The following is a 17100-nucleotide window of genomic DNA, read 5'->3' as shown; positions in this document are numbered from 1 at the left end:
CACCAACTTACGGCATGTTTTGGGGGGTGTTCTTTTACCTCTCTGGACTAAAATACTCCTGTTTATAAAGAAAGAGTTTGGGTCATTTTCTGCCCAATGCTCTGTGATAAGTATCTGTGACGGTAGGAATTTCTACCTTTACACTGAGAGTCGATGTCAACGTAATCTTTTCATTTTAAGGGAAAGGATATAGAAGGTGCTGTGATTTAATATTTGCCAAGGTGGAGAACAGACATCGTTTTGCAAGGTAGCTGCCTTAGATGCGGTTATTATAAGATCTTAAAGCAAGACAGGGCTAGCCTATTCAGCCAGAGGAGATGGAGTGGTTTCTGATAGCAGAGGAGGCTCTGGGGAAACCAGCTGTCCAAGGGTCTCAGAAGTCTAGGAAGACAACTCACATTTAGGAAAATGTCCTCCCATCTTTCCTGACTTTAGAGGAGCTCCAACCCTGTGCTGACACACATGTGGGGACTGCATGATTGCATCTCTGACATAAGGTCAGGCCAGATCTCTTCACCAGATAGATTTCCTTGGAAGCACAGATAAAGTAGGGTACCCATGGTTGCGCATCATTTCGTTCCTGTGAATCCCATGGTTAAACTGCTTTGCCAGAGACATCAGCCCAACACGTTATCTCCCAATCTGTGCCCATCCCACAGTCTGCATAATAGCGACAGTAGTTTGCTGCTCTGCCCAGACACCCCCGGCTCCTCCTGTCCCCACTGATGGCAGTGCAGTGAGCCCACTTCAGCTCGAGTCAGTCCCCAGCTCAGCACTTCGTAAAGACTTTTGGAGCTTCCTTTATCAATCTGTTTTTTCTTTCTGAGGTGAAGGAACTGGGGCCCAACAATTCAGAGTCTCCTGGCCCCCTAAAGAAAAAGGAGAGTTTTCATACTAAAAGAAGGACAGTGGACACTGGATGGACACAGAAACAGCAATGACAGCAAACGAAGCAAACACCTACCACAGTGGAATCCGATCACCTCTAGGTCAGGGTATTGATCAGAATTCTTTCAGTTGTAAGAGACAGAAGCTCAGCTGAAGCCAGTTAAATGTATCAGCTCGTGTGATCGTGAAATCCTCCCCCACCTTAATTTGGGTCCATTTCCATTCATTGTACTTGGCACACAATGAGCCCTTTCCATCTGGGAGCTGGTGACATTTCATTCTGGGAAATTTTCTTGAATTATTTATTGGATAATTCCTTCTCTTTTGATTTTCTCTGTGCTCTTTGTCGAATTCCTAAAACGTAGATGTTGGACCCTAGGAATGGTCCTCTCTCTCATTTTTCCATATTTTGTCTTTTTTTTTAAACCAGAGATGGCCTTAACTTCACTTTCTAAACCCCTGTTGATTTTTAAAATCTGACAGGCTTTTAATGTCCGGAGCTCTTTTTGTACTATAAATGTTCCTTTTGCTAGCATTCAGTTCTTGTTTCAGGCATGTCCTATATCTTCTCTTTTTATCTGAGGACAGTAGCATTTATATTTTTGAAGTTTTCTTCTCTCTGCCTAGCCTCTGATTCCTCGAAATCCTTGCTTCCTGTCAGTCCATTTGATCTCTGTCTTTCACACCGGAGGCTGTCCTTTCATGTCTTGGGGTTCTCAGTACTCTGTTGGAAGCTCTGAGCACTTGGCAGGGGTTTGTTAGCTGTGAGCTTCACTAAATATTGCCGGTTTGGACTCTGGGGCAGGGAGATCCATAATGCCAGTGGCTTTGCCTGTTTCCTCTCAGACCAGTCAGATTCTATGCTGGAGATCTCCCAGTCTCCTTTTGACTGCTGGTTTTCTGAGTGAAGGATGCAAGCAAGAGGGGCCTTGGTTGTGTGTGCATGTGGTCACTTAATCCCTTCTCCAGAGAATCCCAGTCTTCTCTGGGGTGAAGGAGGGGCAGCTGCCTGCTGCACACAATAGGGAAGGGAACCCAGGGATGGAAACCGTTTCTTAAACAGCTTTGTACCAATTCCCCTCTTTAAAACTATCCCCTCATCTCCTTGAAGGCACCTTTCAGAGACACTGGGTCCAGTCCCTTCCAGAGCCTTCTGAAAACTCCGTAAAATAAACTGGACCAGCTCCTAGCTTAGCATTTGCCTTCTGGGGTTTGCCAAGTCAGTTAGCACATGTCCATCTACCTTCCTGGTTCTAAACTTTTGCTGTTGTTGACGACTTCGAATTTTTTTCCATTCTTGTGACTTTATGCCTTAATTAAAAATAAAACAAAAAGGCATTGTTGTTTCAGAGTGTTTCCCAAGGGAGCAAAACTAGACCTTTATGTTCAGTCTGCCCTCTTCACCTGAAGTTCTCATGCTTCTTCTTGCTTTAGGGTCTTTAAAAAAAATACTCTTCCTTCTACCCTCACCCTTCACCTAGTGACAACTGCTCAGCTGTTGACTTTGCTTCAAGCCGATAAGGAGACCTTCCCCGGTCACCCCCACACAGACATACACGCATATCAGACAGGAACCCACTCGTTCTAAGCATCCTTAGTACCAGCACTGCCTAGTCAGCTTATCACAGTTAATATCAAACATTCACATGATTAGCTGTTTGCCTTTCTGCCACCACTGCCCGTCCCGCTACAGGACAGGAGCCCTGGCTATGTCATCCACCCCTGGATCCTTATGGTCCAGCACAGACTCTCACATGCTAAGCACTGGATAAGTATTTATAAAATTAATGAAAAAATGAATTACTGAAAGGAGTCATTAATTCTAGAAATGAAATAGCTTGAAATATTTAAATGCCAGTTCTTCAAAGTTTTTCTCGTAATTATTTCAAAAAATCTTAGGATACAGCACCCCATTATGCCAGTATAATTTAGATATTTTAAAAAATCACTGATAGGAAGTACTTGGAGGTATCAACCCTGTGCTCCGAATTCCAGCAAGTCACGTCCCACCAAACTGTAGGATGTGGCTGACAGGCTAGGTCTCTGAAATTGCAAAAAATTAGGATATATTGGCCCCAAACTCACTATGTAAAGCACATATGCTCATATCATAGAAGCTGGAGGTGCAAGCACCATCTCACATTCCACACAATGTTGAGGTGCTGAAAGTCTTGCACCTTAAGACTACGAAATTCCTAGATACCCCAACCAGAAAAGTCGATATGCTCTGTGAAGAGAGTACTCTGAGCTCTGCAGCATTCTTTAGTTGTCAGACCAGCTACAGGGCTGAGCTGGAGCTGTTTCTTTAGAGGGATTGCTGGTGATTCAAAGTAATGGTGCATTTCATCATAAGATGTGTAACCCAATACTAAGAGACTCAAAACTACTCCTTTCTAATCTAGCCTGTTTATTGACCCCACTAATTATGATGGTGTTTGTTTTATGGTTTTCCTGGTATATTAGGGTTCTCCAGAGAAACAGAACCAACTGGATGAATAGATATACAAAGAGAGAGATTTATTTTAAGGAATTGGCTAATGTGACTTTGGAGGCTGGACAAGCCCAAAATCTTCAGGGTAGGCCAGCATCTTGGATACCCAGGGAAGTTGGAGTTTGAATTCAAAAGCAGTTTGGTGGCAGAATTCCCTCTACTTCCTGGGAAGTCAGTCTTTTTTTAATTAAGACCTTCAACTGATTGGATGAGGCCCTCCCACATTATGACATAATCTGCTTTACCCCAAGTCCACTGATGTAAATGTTAATCTCATATATAAAAATACCTTCGCAGAATATCTGACTAAATATCTGGGGATCATGGCCTAGCCAAATTGATGCATAAAATTAAGCTTCACATGTGGTGATTACTGGAACTATTCATAGAGTTTTCTAAGTTTTGGAGACTAGCTAAAAAAAAAAAAAAAAAGTAATGGATTTCAATTAAGACTCTCCCCAAAGACTTGGGAATTGTATCAATAATAGAAGTTGCAAATGTTATGAAAAATATGCTTTAAAACATGTCTGGCCCTGAGGGCATTCTTTCCAGGATGCAGTGAAAGTTTCTGTGCAGGAGAAAGTAGACTTGGAGAGACCATTGATTCTGAGGGTCTTACATGACTTTGGCTGTGTTGTTTGGTCTAGCCGCCTTCCTCTGAGGTGCTGGTATCCCTGCTGTGTGCCCAAAGGTGAGGAACCAAGCTTCTCTTTCTGTTTTTGTTTTTTTTTTATTGACATATAGTTGATTTATACTGTTGTGTTAGTTTCAGGTGTACAGCAAAGTGATTCACTGATAAATATATATATTCTTTTTCAGATTATTTTCCATTATAGGTTATTACAACATATTGAATATAATTCCCTGTGCTATACAGTAGGTCCTTGTTGTTTATCTGTTTTATATATAGTAGTGTGTGTACGTTAATCCCAAACTTCTAATTCATCTCTCCCCCCAAGGCTTCTCTTTAACTACATCACAGTCTGTGTCTTAAGAGCCAGAATGTAGTAGCTTGGATAAAGGTCACCCCAAAATATCAAGTCCTAATCCCTGGAATTTGTAAATGTAACCTTATTTGGAAAAAAAGTCTTTGCAGATGTGATTCAGTCAAGGATCTTATGAGAGGGAGATTATCGTGAATTATCTGGGTGGACCCTAAATGCAATCTCAAGAGTGTTTATAAGATAGAAACAGTGGGAGATTGTGATAGTCCACAGAAGAGAAAGGGATGTGAAGATAAAGGCAGAGATAGGCATGATGTAACCATAGACTAGGATTGCCAGGGCAGCCGCCAGGAGCTGGACGAGGCCAGGAAGGATTCTCCTTGAGAACCCTGGAGAGGCTCAGCCTCAGTAAACTGTGACCCAGGGCAAGGGGCAGACACAGGTCTACAGGGGCCCATGCCAGCCCTGTGCAATTGTCCAGGAGCCACAACAAGGGGCATCCTTCAGCTCAGGCTGTGCAGTCCTCTCCCCAGCTCTACACCTGCCTCCCACATCTTCATTGTGCCTCATATACCATTCAACAATTAATTGAGAAGTGGCAGGGTACCAGACACTGAACCTAGTATGGAGGAGCAGCAGATAAAAGGATCTCAAGGGCCTCACAATAAAGACTCCTTGGGGTATAAATCAGCCCCAGAATCACCTCTGCTGACTGCCTTGCCCCTGACAAGTCAGGTTTCTGAGTAAAACTCAGCCTCTCCCAAGTGGCTCAGCATTGTGGAGTTGAGGAAATGTTCAAGACAGAAGCCAGCCCACTCCTCTGACCTCCCTCCATCCCCTACTCAGCTACCTTGCACAAAGTAAGGACTTCTCTGCCAAGTCCTGTGCTGTAATTCTAGCCCAACCTGGAAATTGGGTTTGTGGGAATTCTACTTAGTCCCTTAGGCCTGCTCAGCCGAGCTGGGAAGGGGTGCATGGCTCCTTAAACGACTTTGGGTGAAACTGGTGTGGTAGTTTCCGCCGTAGTGACATGAATCAGCAGTATCTCTGGGCCCTGAGTCTCACTGTCTGTGAACCATTGATCTTTGCTTATCAAATTTAAAACCCTAATAGACGATCTGAGGTTTTACCCAAACTGCGTCAGCGCATGAATTATGCGGGTGAGGGGAGTTACCTAGGCAGGTATGAACTCAACCACCAGCGGATATTTCTTTTTCTTCTTCTTCTTTTTTTTCCCTTTTCTTTTTTTTTTTTAATTGGTGTATAGTCAGTTTACAATATTGCATCAATTTCTGGTGTACAGCCTAGCAGTTCAGTCATACATGTACATACATATATTCCTTTTCATATTCTTTTCCATCATTGGTTACTATAAGATACTGAATATAGTTCCCTGTGCTCTATAGTAGAAACTTGTTGTTTCTCAGATTTATATGTAGTAGTGTGTATCTGTTAATCCCAAATTCCCAGTTTATCCCTTCCCAACCCCTTCCCCCCGGGTAACCATAAGTTTGTTCTCTATGTCTATGAGTCTCTTTCTGTTTTGTAAATAAGTTCATTTATGTCTTTTTTTTTTTTTTTAGATTCCATCCACATATAAGTGCTATCATATGGTATCTTTCTTTATCTTTCTGGCTTACTTCACTTAGAATGACAATCTCTAGGTCCATCCATGTTGCAGCAAATGGCATTATTGTATTCTTTTTATGGCCAAGTAGTATTCCATAGTGTGTGTGTGTGTGTGTGTGTGTGTGTGTGTGTATACCATCCTATAGCTTTTTAATCCAATCATCTGTCGATGGACATTTAGATTGCTTCCATGTCTTGGCTATTGTAAATAGTGAACAGATATTTCAAAGAGAGAAAAATTGTTAGGCAAAAGAGATTAGACTTGGAGGACGTGAAACAAGACTTAGAGGAATACATACCATTCTAAACTGCATCTAAAGAAAGAAGTTGAAGTGTAGTGAAAGGTGTGTCATCTGCTTGTGTGAATGCTTACCTTGCTTCCTGTGTTTCCATGAGGCATTTCCACATCCCTCCAGGAGCAGTAGTAGAAAGAACAGCTCTGGTCCCACCTCCTCATTGGAGGATGATGAGCTCCTTTGATTGGCAGGTGGGGAGAGTTTGTCACTTGTCATCTATTAGACTGCATAAACCAGGGATGGGCCCCATCTCTGCTGCCTTCTTGGGATGGCCTGAACCCCGCAGTAAGGGTGCCTGTGGCTTTGTGGTAAGTTGATCAAGTGGGTCTGGTTTTGTCAGGCTCAATTAGGTCCTTGACTCTTGTAATTGAGACAAGAGATTGACTGACCTCTATGCAGGGAACCGAACTTACCCCACTGGCCTGGTCTCAACCAGCAGAAATAAACCATGTGTTCATCACTTCACTATTCTGTTCCTGAAACGCCTGTTCTCGTCACTGTAAAGAAGAAATCTCCTGCATTTCTACACATTAAAAATGAAATCTCAGAAAGAGACAGTAAAAACAAAAAAATCCCATTTAAAATTGTATATTTTTAAAAAACCCACCTAGGAATAAACTTAACTAAGGAGATAAAAGACCTATACTCTGAAAACTATAAAACATTGATGAAGGAAATTGAAGATGGCTCAAAGAAAGAAAGATATCTCATGTTCTTGAATTGGAAGAACCAGCCCCCTTCCTCCTGAACCCCAGGCAACCACTGGATCATTTACTGTCTCTATAGTTTTGCCTTTTCCAAAATATCCTATAGTTGGAATCATATAGCATGTAGCCTTTTCAGACAGGCTTCTTTCACTTAGCAATGTACACTTAAGGTGTCTTCTTGTGGCTTGATAGCTGGTTTTTTAAAATCAGGGAATAACATGCCATTGTATACATGACCTTGGTTTGTTTATCCACTCATCTATTGAAGGACATCTTGATCAGTTCCAGGTTTTGGCCTTTATAAATAAGCTGTTATAAATATTTATGCTCCGGTCTGTATGTGGCTATGTTTTCAATTCATTTGGGTAAATACTCAGGAGTGTGATTACTGGATTATATGGTAAGCCTATTCTAGCTTTATAAGAATACTACCAAACTGTCTTCCAAAGTGGTTGTACCCATTTGCATTCCCACCAGCAATAAATGAGAGTTCCTTTTACTCTACCTCCTCTCCAGCATTGGGTATTTTGATTTTAGCCATTCTAACAAGTGTGTAGTGGTAACTCACTGTTGGTTTAATTTACCATTCCCTAAGGAGAGAATGTGTTGAGCGTGCTTTTCATATGCTAATTTGCCATCTGTGTGTGTTTTCTGGTGTGATCAATTATTTTGCTTTTAATTTTAATTTTTTTGTGTTTTTTTGTGCATGTGTTTTCACTATACATGATTTTTAAAGCATTTTTAAAATTGAAGTGTAGTTGTACAATATTGTGTAAGTCACAGGTGTACAATATGGTGACTCACAAATTTTAAAGGTCATACTCCATTACAATGATTATAAAATATTGGCTGTATTCCCCATGTTGTACATTATATCCTTGTAGCTTATTTTATACCAAATAGTTCGCACCTCTTAATTCGCTACCCCTCTCTTGCTCTGCACCTTTTCCCTCTTCCACTAGTGTACTGTTTAGATGAGATCTTTTTTTTTTAACTTTTAAAATCGCTTTCAGGTGCAGTAGTAGACCAACCCCCATTCTGTCACTCACCACAGGCAGATAAGATACCTACAGAGGATCTGTTCTCCACTGAGCTGTGCACACACGACAGTGCAGACTCTGAGAGAAAGGAATGAGCAACACTGAAAACCTCCAGAAGGAAGGCTCTCATTAAGGTATGTATTCATAAACATCCTTGGGGAAGAAGGACATAAGAAGCAGGGACACTTTTATGTCCTTGGAGGAGAGGCAAAGGGAAAGCCAATATTTCAGAAGTCTGGCACAAGAGGTGACTTTTTTCCTTTGCATACCCCCAGAGTCTGCAAACCCTGCATATGTCTTAGTGGCTGCCCCTGGCTCTGGCAGAGAAAAGCAAGCCATGCCATTCTCTCTGGTGGATGCTAGGAGGGTGTCAAAGCTCCTCCAAGAGTGGGAAGATAGATCAGAAAAGATCTCTCCCGTCACCAGGCGTCTGGGGGGAATCTGTCTCTGTGCTTCTCGGAGATCACGGGAAGACACTTGGCTATTCTCAAGAAACAAAGCTGGCAAGCACATGTTTAGCCCTGACTAGATGCTAACTTAAATGATCCCAGGCATGTGCCAACAAAGCCTGAAAAGCATTTTTAAGTCCCTTTTTATAGGAGGAGAGCCTGAAACTCAGTTTGAAAACCCAGCCCAGGTTTACTCTGCTATAAAGTAATCTAGAAGTTAAGTGGTCTAGATTCCAAAAGATTGGAGCTTTTTTCTTTGTGGTTTTTTTTTTTTTCCCATCCCCAAACAAATATAGAAAAGAACAAGGATTTGGAGTAACAGGTGTGTTTGTCACGTACTAGCTCTGTTGCCTCACTTTCTGTGTAATTTTAGGCACTGGACAGAAGCTGAGATTCAGGTATAATTGCAACTCCAGAAATAGGAAATATTACTGCCTGCTTCACAGGGATTCAAGAGGAATAAATGAGGTGATGCGTCTAAAATTCCTGGTCTACTTGTAATAAATGGGAGCGATTGTTGATACTGTCCACAGGTTGTAATGATAAAAGAGGACAGGGGACGTGTGGATCGGGGGTCTGTAAGAAGGATTTGGGGAAGAGAATGAGTTGAAGACCTCTGCTTATTCCAGGATATTAGGAGAGCAGGGCAGAAGAAAGTTGAGCTGAAACTTGTTTTAAAAAATAACTGTAAAAGACAAGTAGGAAGGAAGATGTAGGAGGGGAGACTTGTTTTGAAAATGCTGGCCACAAAAAGAAAAAAAAAGGCCCACCTCCGTACTTCAGAAACTGGTTTTAAAAACCTACTTTAAGTACATACTTAAATGAAATTGATATATTTGAAAAGGGCTAACTTGGTGGAGGGGTATAGCTCAGTGGTAGAGTGCACGCTTAGTATGCAGGAGGTACTGGGTTCAATCCCCAGTGCCTCCATTAAATAAATAAATTAAATTAATGAATAAAAAATGGCTAACTTGCTTGGCATTTTAAATTATAGAATGGTGGCATAGTGGATAGAGATGTCTGAACATTCAACAGTCCAGTGCCTTGGAAAAATAAGATGTCTAGACTGAAATTGCCTTGACTATGTGTTTATCAGTTTGAGGCAAGTGATCCTGTTTTAAATGTTGAGTCTTCCTTTCCATAAATATAATATATATTCATTTTAGTTGTGTCTTCCTTTATGTCCTTTAACAAAGTTTTTATAATATTTTGCATAATTGAACTGCTGTTTTTATCGGGCTTATTCTTGGGAATTTAGTAATTTTTGTTGCTTGTATGAAATGGAACCATGCTTTCTGTTGCGTGTTTAAATTAGGTATTTATGGAGCTTATGATAGCAGTTAAAGGCCTGAACTCAACTTTTTAGTATCATGTGACTCTATTTCTGAAGCAGCAGGCTGGGAGAACAAAAGCAAGATATAAAATGAGAGATGTGATATTAGGCCATTTATGTAAGTTAAAAGCGAACACAAAACAGTATTATATATTGTTTCTGGAGACACGTAAATGTGCAGAGGTAAAGGGGGAAACCATTTGGAATGATACTTACCAAGTGGGTTGTAATTGCTAAACTACAGAATTCCCTGGGGTGTGGGGATAAATTGTGTTGTCAAGGGAACTTCCGCTTTATCTCTATTGCAGAAGGAAGGAAGGAGGGAGGGAGGGAGGAAGAGTGGAAGGAATGGGAAAGAAAATGAACCAAAAGCAAACGTGTCAATATGGTAGCAGTTGCTAATTCTGGGAGGTGGAACTATAGGTGTTTAAGTTTTCTTTGCAAATTTTGGCTTTTCTTATCCAACCCAACCGCTCGGTGTTAGCCTGAGCAGTTTTTAACAAAAAAAAAAGCTAATAGACTTTATTTATTTATTTTTTAATGTCTGTATTCTCATGTTGAATCATTAAAATGCCCATGAGTTTACCAAAAAGAAAGTGTTCACAGCAGTTTGCCACTTAACAAAGTTATTACCACCGAAGAATTTGATTATCCTGTACAATTTTATCTCAGTGTATAATTTCATGTTGACCGAAGGGTATATTATTGGTCATCAACTTGAACTGAAGGAGTATTAGTATTCTCAAATTCTACTTTCAAGCTAACAACTGATTCCAGATACAATCATGAATAAGGGCAAGGAAAAAAATTAAATTCATATTTCTAGGTAGTTACACAGCATACTGACCAGGTCAATATAGTATAAAAAGAAGGCCTATCTAATAGCACAATGAGATGTTAAAAACTGTGTCTAAAATAGATAAGCAACAAGAATATACTGTATAGCACAGGAAACTACAGCCGTCATCTTGTATTAACTTACAGTGGAGTATAATCCACAAAAAATTCTGAATCATTTATCTGTACAACTGAAAATAATATAATATTGTAAATAACTATACTTCAATAAAAAAAGAACAGTATTCAATAAGTATTTTTAAAAATTAAAAAAAATAGTGCCTAAATTTCTCATAAACATGATTGTACAATCACACCAGGGGGCGCTCTTAACAATGAAATGATGAATGACTTCTTTTTAATTTGAAATATAGTCCGTTTACAATGTTGTGCCAATTTCTGGTGTACAGCAGAATGCTTCAGTCATACATGAACATACACATATTTGTTTTCATATTCCTTTTCACCATAAGTTACTACAAGATATTGAATACAGTTCCCTGTGCTATACAGTATAAACTTGTCTATTTTATATATAGTAGTCAGTATCTGCAAATCTCAAACTCCCAATTTATCCCTTCCCACCTGCTTCCCCCCAGTAACCACAAGTTTGTTTTCTATGTCTGTGAATCTGTTTCTGTTTTGTAAATAAGTTCATTTGGGTCAATTTTTTTTAGATTCCACATATAAGTGCTATCATATGGTATTTTTTTTTTTCTCTTTCTAACTTACTTCACTTAGAATGACAATCTCCAGGTCTATCCATGTTGCTGAATATGGCATTATTGTATTCTTTTTTATGGCTGAGTAGTATTCCATTGTATAAATATACCACAGCTTCTTTATCCAGTCATGTGTTGATGTACATTTAGGTTGCTTCATGTCTAGGCTATTGTACATAGTGCTGCTGTGAACACTGGGATGCATGTATCTTTTAGAATTAGAGTTCCCTCCAGATATATGCCCAGGAACGGGATTCCTGGATCATATGGTAAGTCTATTTTTACTTTTTTGAGGAATCTCCATATCGTTTTCCATAACAGCTGCACCAAACTACATCTCTGCCAACAGTGTAGGAGGGTTCCCTTTTCTCCACAGCCTGTCCAGCATTTATTGTTTGTGGACTTTGTAATGGTGGCCATTCTGACTGGTATGAGGGGATACCTCATTGTAGTTTTGATTTGCATTTCTCTGATAATTAGCGATGTTGAGCATTTTTTCATGTGCCTTATTGGCCATTTGTATGTCTTCATTGGAGAATTGCTTTTTTAGGTCTTCTGCCCATTTTTGGATGGGGTTGTTTTTTTCTGATTAAGCTGTATGAGCTGTTTATATAATCTGGAAATTAAGCCTTTGTCAGTCTCATCTTTTGCAAATATTTTCTTCCATTCTTTAGGTTGTCTTTTTGTTTTGCTTATGGTTTCATTTGCTGTGCAAAAGCTTATAAGTTTAATTAGGTCCTATTTGTTAATTTTTGCTTTTATTTCTATTGCCTGGGTAGACTGCCATAGGAGAACATGGCTGAGATTTATGTCAGAGAATGTTTTGCCTATATTTTCTTCTGAGAGGTTTATCGTGTCTTGTCTTATGTTTAAGTCTTTAAGCCTTTTTGAGTTTATTTTTGTGTATTGTGTGGGGGAGTGTTCTGACTTCATTGATTTACATATAGCTGTCCAGTTTTCCCAACACCATTTGCTGAAGAGGCTGTCTTTACTCCATTGTATGTTCTTGCCTCCTTTGTCAAAGATAAATTGACCGAAAATTTGCGGGTTTATTTCTGGGCTCTCTATTCTATTCTCTTGATCCATATTAGACTTTTTAGAGAAGCATTAGAGTCACAGAAAATTTGGGTAGAAAAGTCACAGAGGTCCCATATAGCCTGTATCAGCCTGTGTGGGCTGTCATAACAAAATGCCACAGGCTAGGTGGCTTAAATGACAGAAATTTATTTTCTCCCTGTTTCGGAGGCTAGAAGTCCAAGAGCAAGGTGCTGATAAATTGGATTCCTGGTGAGACCCTTGGGCCACCTTCTTATTTTGTCCTCTTCCTACAAGGACACCAGTCTGATTGGATGAGGGCCCCACCCAATGATCTCATTTAACCGAAATTACCTCCTTAATGGCCCGTCTCCAAATATAGTGACATTGAGGGTTTCTTGGTCAATTTGGGTTCCTATAACAGAATACCATGGACTGGGTAACTGATACACAACAAAAATTTATTTCTCACTGTTCTGCAGACTGGGAGGTCCAAGATCACGGTGCCAGCACAGTCAGGCTCTGGTGCGAGCCCACTTTCAGGTTGCAAACTGCTGACTTCTCACTGTATCCTCACAAACGTTAAAACACAGAGAGGAAGCAAGCTCTCTTGTGATTCTCACGAGGGCACTCACCCCATTCATGAGAGCCCCATCCTCATGACCTCATCTAATCTAGTCAGTTCTCACCTCCTAATACCATCACAGTGGGCAGGGGTAGGGTCTCAATAGACAAATTTTAGGACACAAACATTTAGTCCATAACAGGGGTTTGGAGTGGGGGGCCCAATTCAGTTCATATTTATTTATTTATTTAAAAATATATATATATATTTTAAATGGTGGTACTAAGGATTGAACCCAGGACCTCATGCATGCTTAGCATGCTCTCTACCACTAAGCTGTTTCTCTCCCCCTCAGTCCATATTTTTAAATAAAAATATTTTGAAGAAATGAATCTCTCTTAGGTACCTTTGTGACCAGACCCTTCTGCTTGGATGGATTCTACACTGGAGCCCAATGTGACAACAGTAACTGACTACTACTATCCTGATATCATCTCAAGCCCCTGCGATGGGGAACTTACCCAGAGAGACAGCAAGTTGCTTCTGGCCGTCTTCTACTGTCTCCTGTTTGTATTCGGTCTTCTGGGAAACAGCCTGGTCATCCTGGTCCTTGTCGCCTGCAAGAAGCTAAGGAGCATCACGGATGTGTACCTCTTGAACCTGGCCCTGTCCGACTTGCTTTTTGTCTTCTCCTTCCCGTTTCAGACGCACTATCAGCTAGACCAGTGGGTGTTTGGGACTGTGATGTGCAAGGCGGTCTCTGGCTTTTATTACATTGGCTTCTTCAGCAGCATGTTCTTCATCACCCTCATGAGTGTGGACAGGTACCTGGCTGTGGTCCACGCCGTACACGCCATAAAGGTGAGGACAGCCAGGATAGGCACAGCCCTGAGTCTGGCAGTGTGGCTGACTGCTCTCTTGGCTACCAGCCCACTCCTAGTATTTTACCAAGTGGCCTCTGAAGATGGCACTCTACAGTGTTACTCCTTTTATGATCAACAGACTTTGAAGTGGAAGCTCTTCATCCACTTTGAAATGAACATCTTAGGCCTGTTGATCCCGTTCACCATCCTTCTGTTCTGCTACATTAGCATCCTGTACCAGCTGAAGAGGTGTCAGAACCATCACAAGACCAAGGCCGTCAAGCTCGTGCTCATCGTGGTGGTGGCCTCTTTGCTCTTCTGGGTCCCCTTCAATGCGGTCCTCTTCCTTTCTTCCCTGCACAGCATGCGCATCTTGGATGGATGTGTCATGAGCCAGCGGCTGGTTTATGCCACCCATGTCACAGAAACCATTTCCTTCACCCACTGCTGTGTCAACCCTATTATCTATGCTTTCATGGGTGAGAAGTTCAAGAAACACCTCTCAGAAATCTTTCAGAAAATTCGCAGCCACATCTTCATCTACACAGGGAGAAAAATCTCTGGGGAGGCCTGGGAGAGGTCATCTTCCTGCCAGTACTTCTCCCGTTCCTCCAGTGTGGACTACATTTTGTGAGGACGATGCGTTAAAGCAGACCACTGCCTCTGTCACCAGACCTCCTCCGGGAGACAAAAATGATTCACATTGGAGTCTGAGGCTACATGAGTGATACTCTTAGAAAATCGGTTATAGACATGTTGACTGAAATAAATGCGCAGCCTACAAGTTAAAAGTTATGTTTTATTTGGCGGTAGGACTCCAGCCAGGACAACAGCCTCTCAGATCGCTCTGAGGGACTGCTTGAAGAGGTAGGGGAGGAGCTAGGATATATAGGAGCTTTACAACAAAGACCAGGTAGTTCGAACAATAAAAGATTACTTGTTATCTAAAGAAAACCAGGCATCTCAAGTTAAAGAATTTAGTACTTTTCTATATATGGGAGGAAGCAAACATTTGGGCTCATTGAATTCATTCCTTTGACAAGCATCTAGCTATCTAGGGCCATTATCTTGTCCTTTATTTTTCTGAGTCCGCTCAGAATGCACCATTGTGAGTGGCTGCAGAGGCCGGACTGCAGGCTTGTCTTCCCTGGGAGGGTGGCGGCAGCCGCTGATGACTTGGTTACAGCATTCTTTGTTTACTGATATGGTTTACAGTATTTTTTGTGTCACAGATACAAGACCTATTACATGATGTTAAATGAATACTTACTCTTGCAAGTTAATCTTCTCAACTCTCAAAGACTTTTACTATTTTCTGAAAAGAATGTATATATTTCACTATCCATTGTAACCTTAACTATGGGGATTTTTTTCCCCTTAGTTCTTGGTGTCTTTATCATATACCAGTTTAAGTTTTATCAGATGTTTTTTCCTTATCTACTGAGGTGATCATGAAGTTTTCCTCCATTTTTCTGTTAATTTGGTGAACTCCATTGTTTGGTTTTCTTATTTTAAATCAACCCGTATTTTCCTCGTGGTCATGATCATTTTAATAAAGAATTGAATTCTCTTAAAATTTTCATATCTGTGTTCATGAGAGATATTGTCCTGTAATTTTCCTTTCTTATAATGTCCTGGCCAGGTTTGGTCTCCAAAAATATGTTGGGAAGTACCCCTTTTTCTACTACTTTTTATACTAATCTCTGAAAGAGTTTGTATAAAATATTGGGTATTATTTCTTCCTCAAATGCTTGATAAAATTCATTATCAATTCATTATAATTCATCTGGGTTTCTCTACAGGAAGATTTCAAATTATTTATTCAATTTCTTTCACAGAAATTACTCAGAGTTTTTTACTTTTGCTTGTCTCTGTTTTGGAAAGTTGTGATTTTTAAGGATTTTCCCATTTTATCTAAATTGTCACACGTATTAGAATAAAGTTGTTCCTAATATCTTTTTATAGTCTTTTATTTCCTATTCTTTTTCCATTATAGTTTATTACAAGATATTGAATATATTTCCTTGTGCTAATCTGCTACTTTATAGTCTTTTTTATATCATAAGGCTCTGAAGTAATGTCTCTTTTCATACTTGATATTGGTAATTTGTATTTTCTCTTTTTTTTCCTTGATCAGTCTTACGGGGTTCATCAGTTTTACTAATCTTTTCAAACAACAAGCTTTTGGCTTTATTGATTCTCTGCTTATGTCTTTTCATTGATTTCTGCCCTGATCTTTATCTTACCTGCTTTCTTTGGGTTTAATTTACTGTTTTATTCTAGCTTCTTAAAAATGGAATCTTAGATTCTTGATTGACAACCTTTGTCCATTCCTGAAACATGTCTTTAAAGCTTCAAAACTCCCTCTCAGCACTGCTCTGACTGCATCCCGTACATTTTGATGTAACACATTTTCATTAGTTTTCAATTAAATTATTTTCTATTGTGAACTCTTCTTTGAATCAGGAGTTGTTTTAGAAATTAATTAAAATTTTCCAAACATTTGGGGATTTCTAGTTATCTTTATCTTTTAATTTCTAGTTTGCCTCCACTGTTCTCAGAGAACACACATATGTGTTCAGTTTTTGAAATGTATTGAGAATTGTTTTATGACCCAGCATGTGGTTTATGATGGTAGATGTACCATATATACTTGAAAAGAATGCATATATTGTACAGTTGTTGGCTGTAGATGGTTAATCAGATTGTTCGAGTCTTCCATATTCTTGCTGATTTTTTCTGTTTGCTTATTCCGAGTGACTCAGAGAGGTATATTAAAATCTCTAATTGTAACTGATTTTGTCTATTTTTCATTTTAATTCTGTTAATTTTTGCTATCTGTATCCTAAAGCTGTGTAATTAGGTGCATACAAATATAGGATTGTATGCCTTTCTATTGAATTGACTCTTTTGTCAATATGAAATGTCTTTTTTCCTCCAGTAATACTTCTTGTCTTCTGGTCTGCTATGACTGGCATTACACAGCCACATCAGCTTTCTCTTGATTGATGTCTGTGTTTCTCTATCTTCTTTTACTTTAAACCAACTATCTTCCTATATTTAAAGTTTCTCTCTTGTAAAATTTAATTGAGGCTTTTTTTTCTTTTTGCACAGAAAGTTTTATTACCATGAAGATAAATAGTATGTATAAATTCTAAAAATTATTTTTAAATGAAATATTCTGTTGGATTCCATTACATAGCATGCAAAAGATTGATGTCACGTTTCAGAACATTTTTTTCTTTCCTTTGACAATTTAACAGCACAGCTTCAATTCAGATGATACATTCTGCAGAACTGA

General features: G+C 39.7%; 1 protein-coding gene across 14 annotated transcripts in view; it reads left to right on the top strand.

The window, feature by feature from the left end:
- CCR8 (C-C motif chemokine receptor 8) overlaps positions 1-16563 on the top strand; it is a 99457-nt gene extending 82894 nt beyond the window's left edge. For 10 of the 14 annotated variants that reach the window (XM_064496710.1, XM_064496701.1, XM_064496707.1 and 7 more), the window contains 3 exons: positions 828-4070; positions 8010-8129; positions 13339-16563. In XM_064496710.1, coding sequence (XP_064352780.1) covers positions 13369-14433 — 1065 coding nt within the window. In that variant the 5' untranslated portion in view covers positions 828-4070; positions 8010-8129; positions 13339-13368 and the 3' untranslated portion in view covers positions 14434-16563. Of the gene's footprint in view, positions 1-827; positions 4071-7968; positions 8130-8817; positions 8913-9438; positions 9547-13338 lie in introns of all 14 variants that reach the window. The other 4 variants (XM_064496706.1, XM_064496713.1, XM_064496708.1 and 1 more) reach the window with 4 other exon arrangements.
- The last annotated feature ends 537 nt before the right edge of the window (positions 16564-17100 follow it).

This window comes from Camelus dromedarius, chromosome 17, assembly GCF_036321535.1.
Source record: "Camelus dromedarius isolate mCamDro1 chromosome 17, mCamDro1.pat, whole genome shotgun sequence".
NCBI classification, from domain to species: Eukaryota; Metazoa; Chordata; class Mammalia; order Artiodactyla; family Camelidae; genus Camelus; species Camelus dromedarius.
The sequence above is the reverse complement of the archived record's forward strand: the minus strand, read 5'-3'. Positions and strand labels throughout refer to the sequence as shown.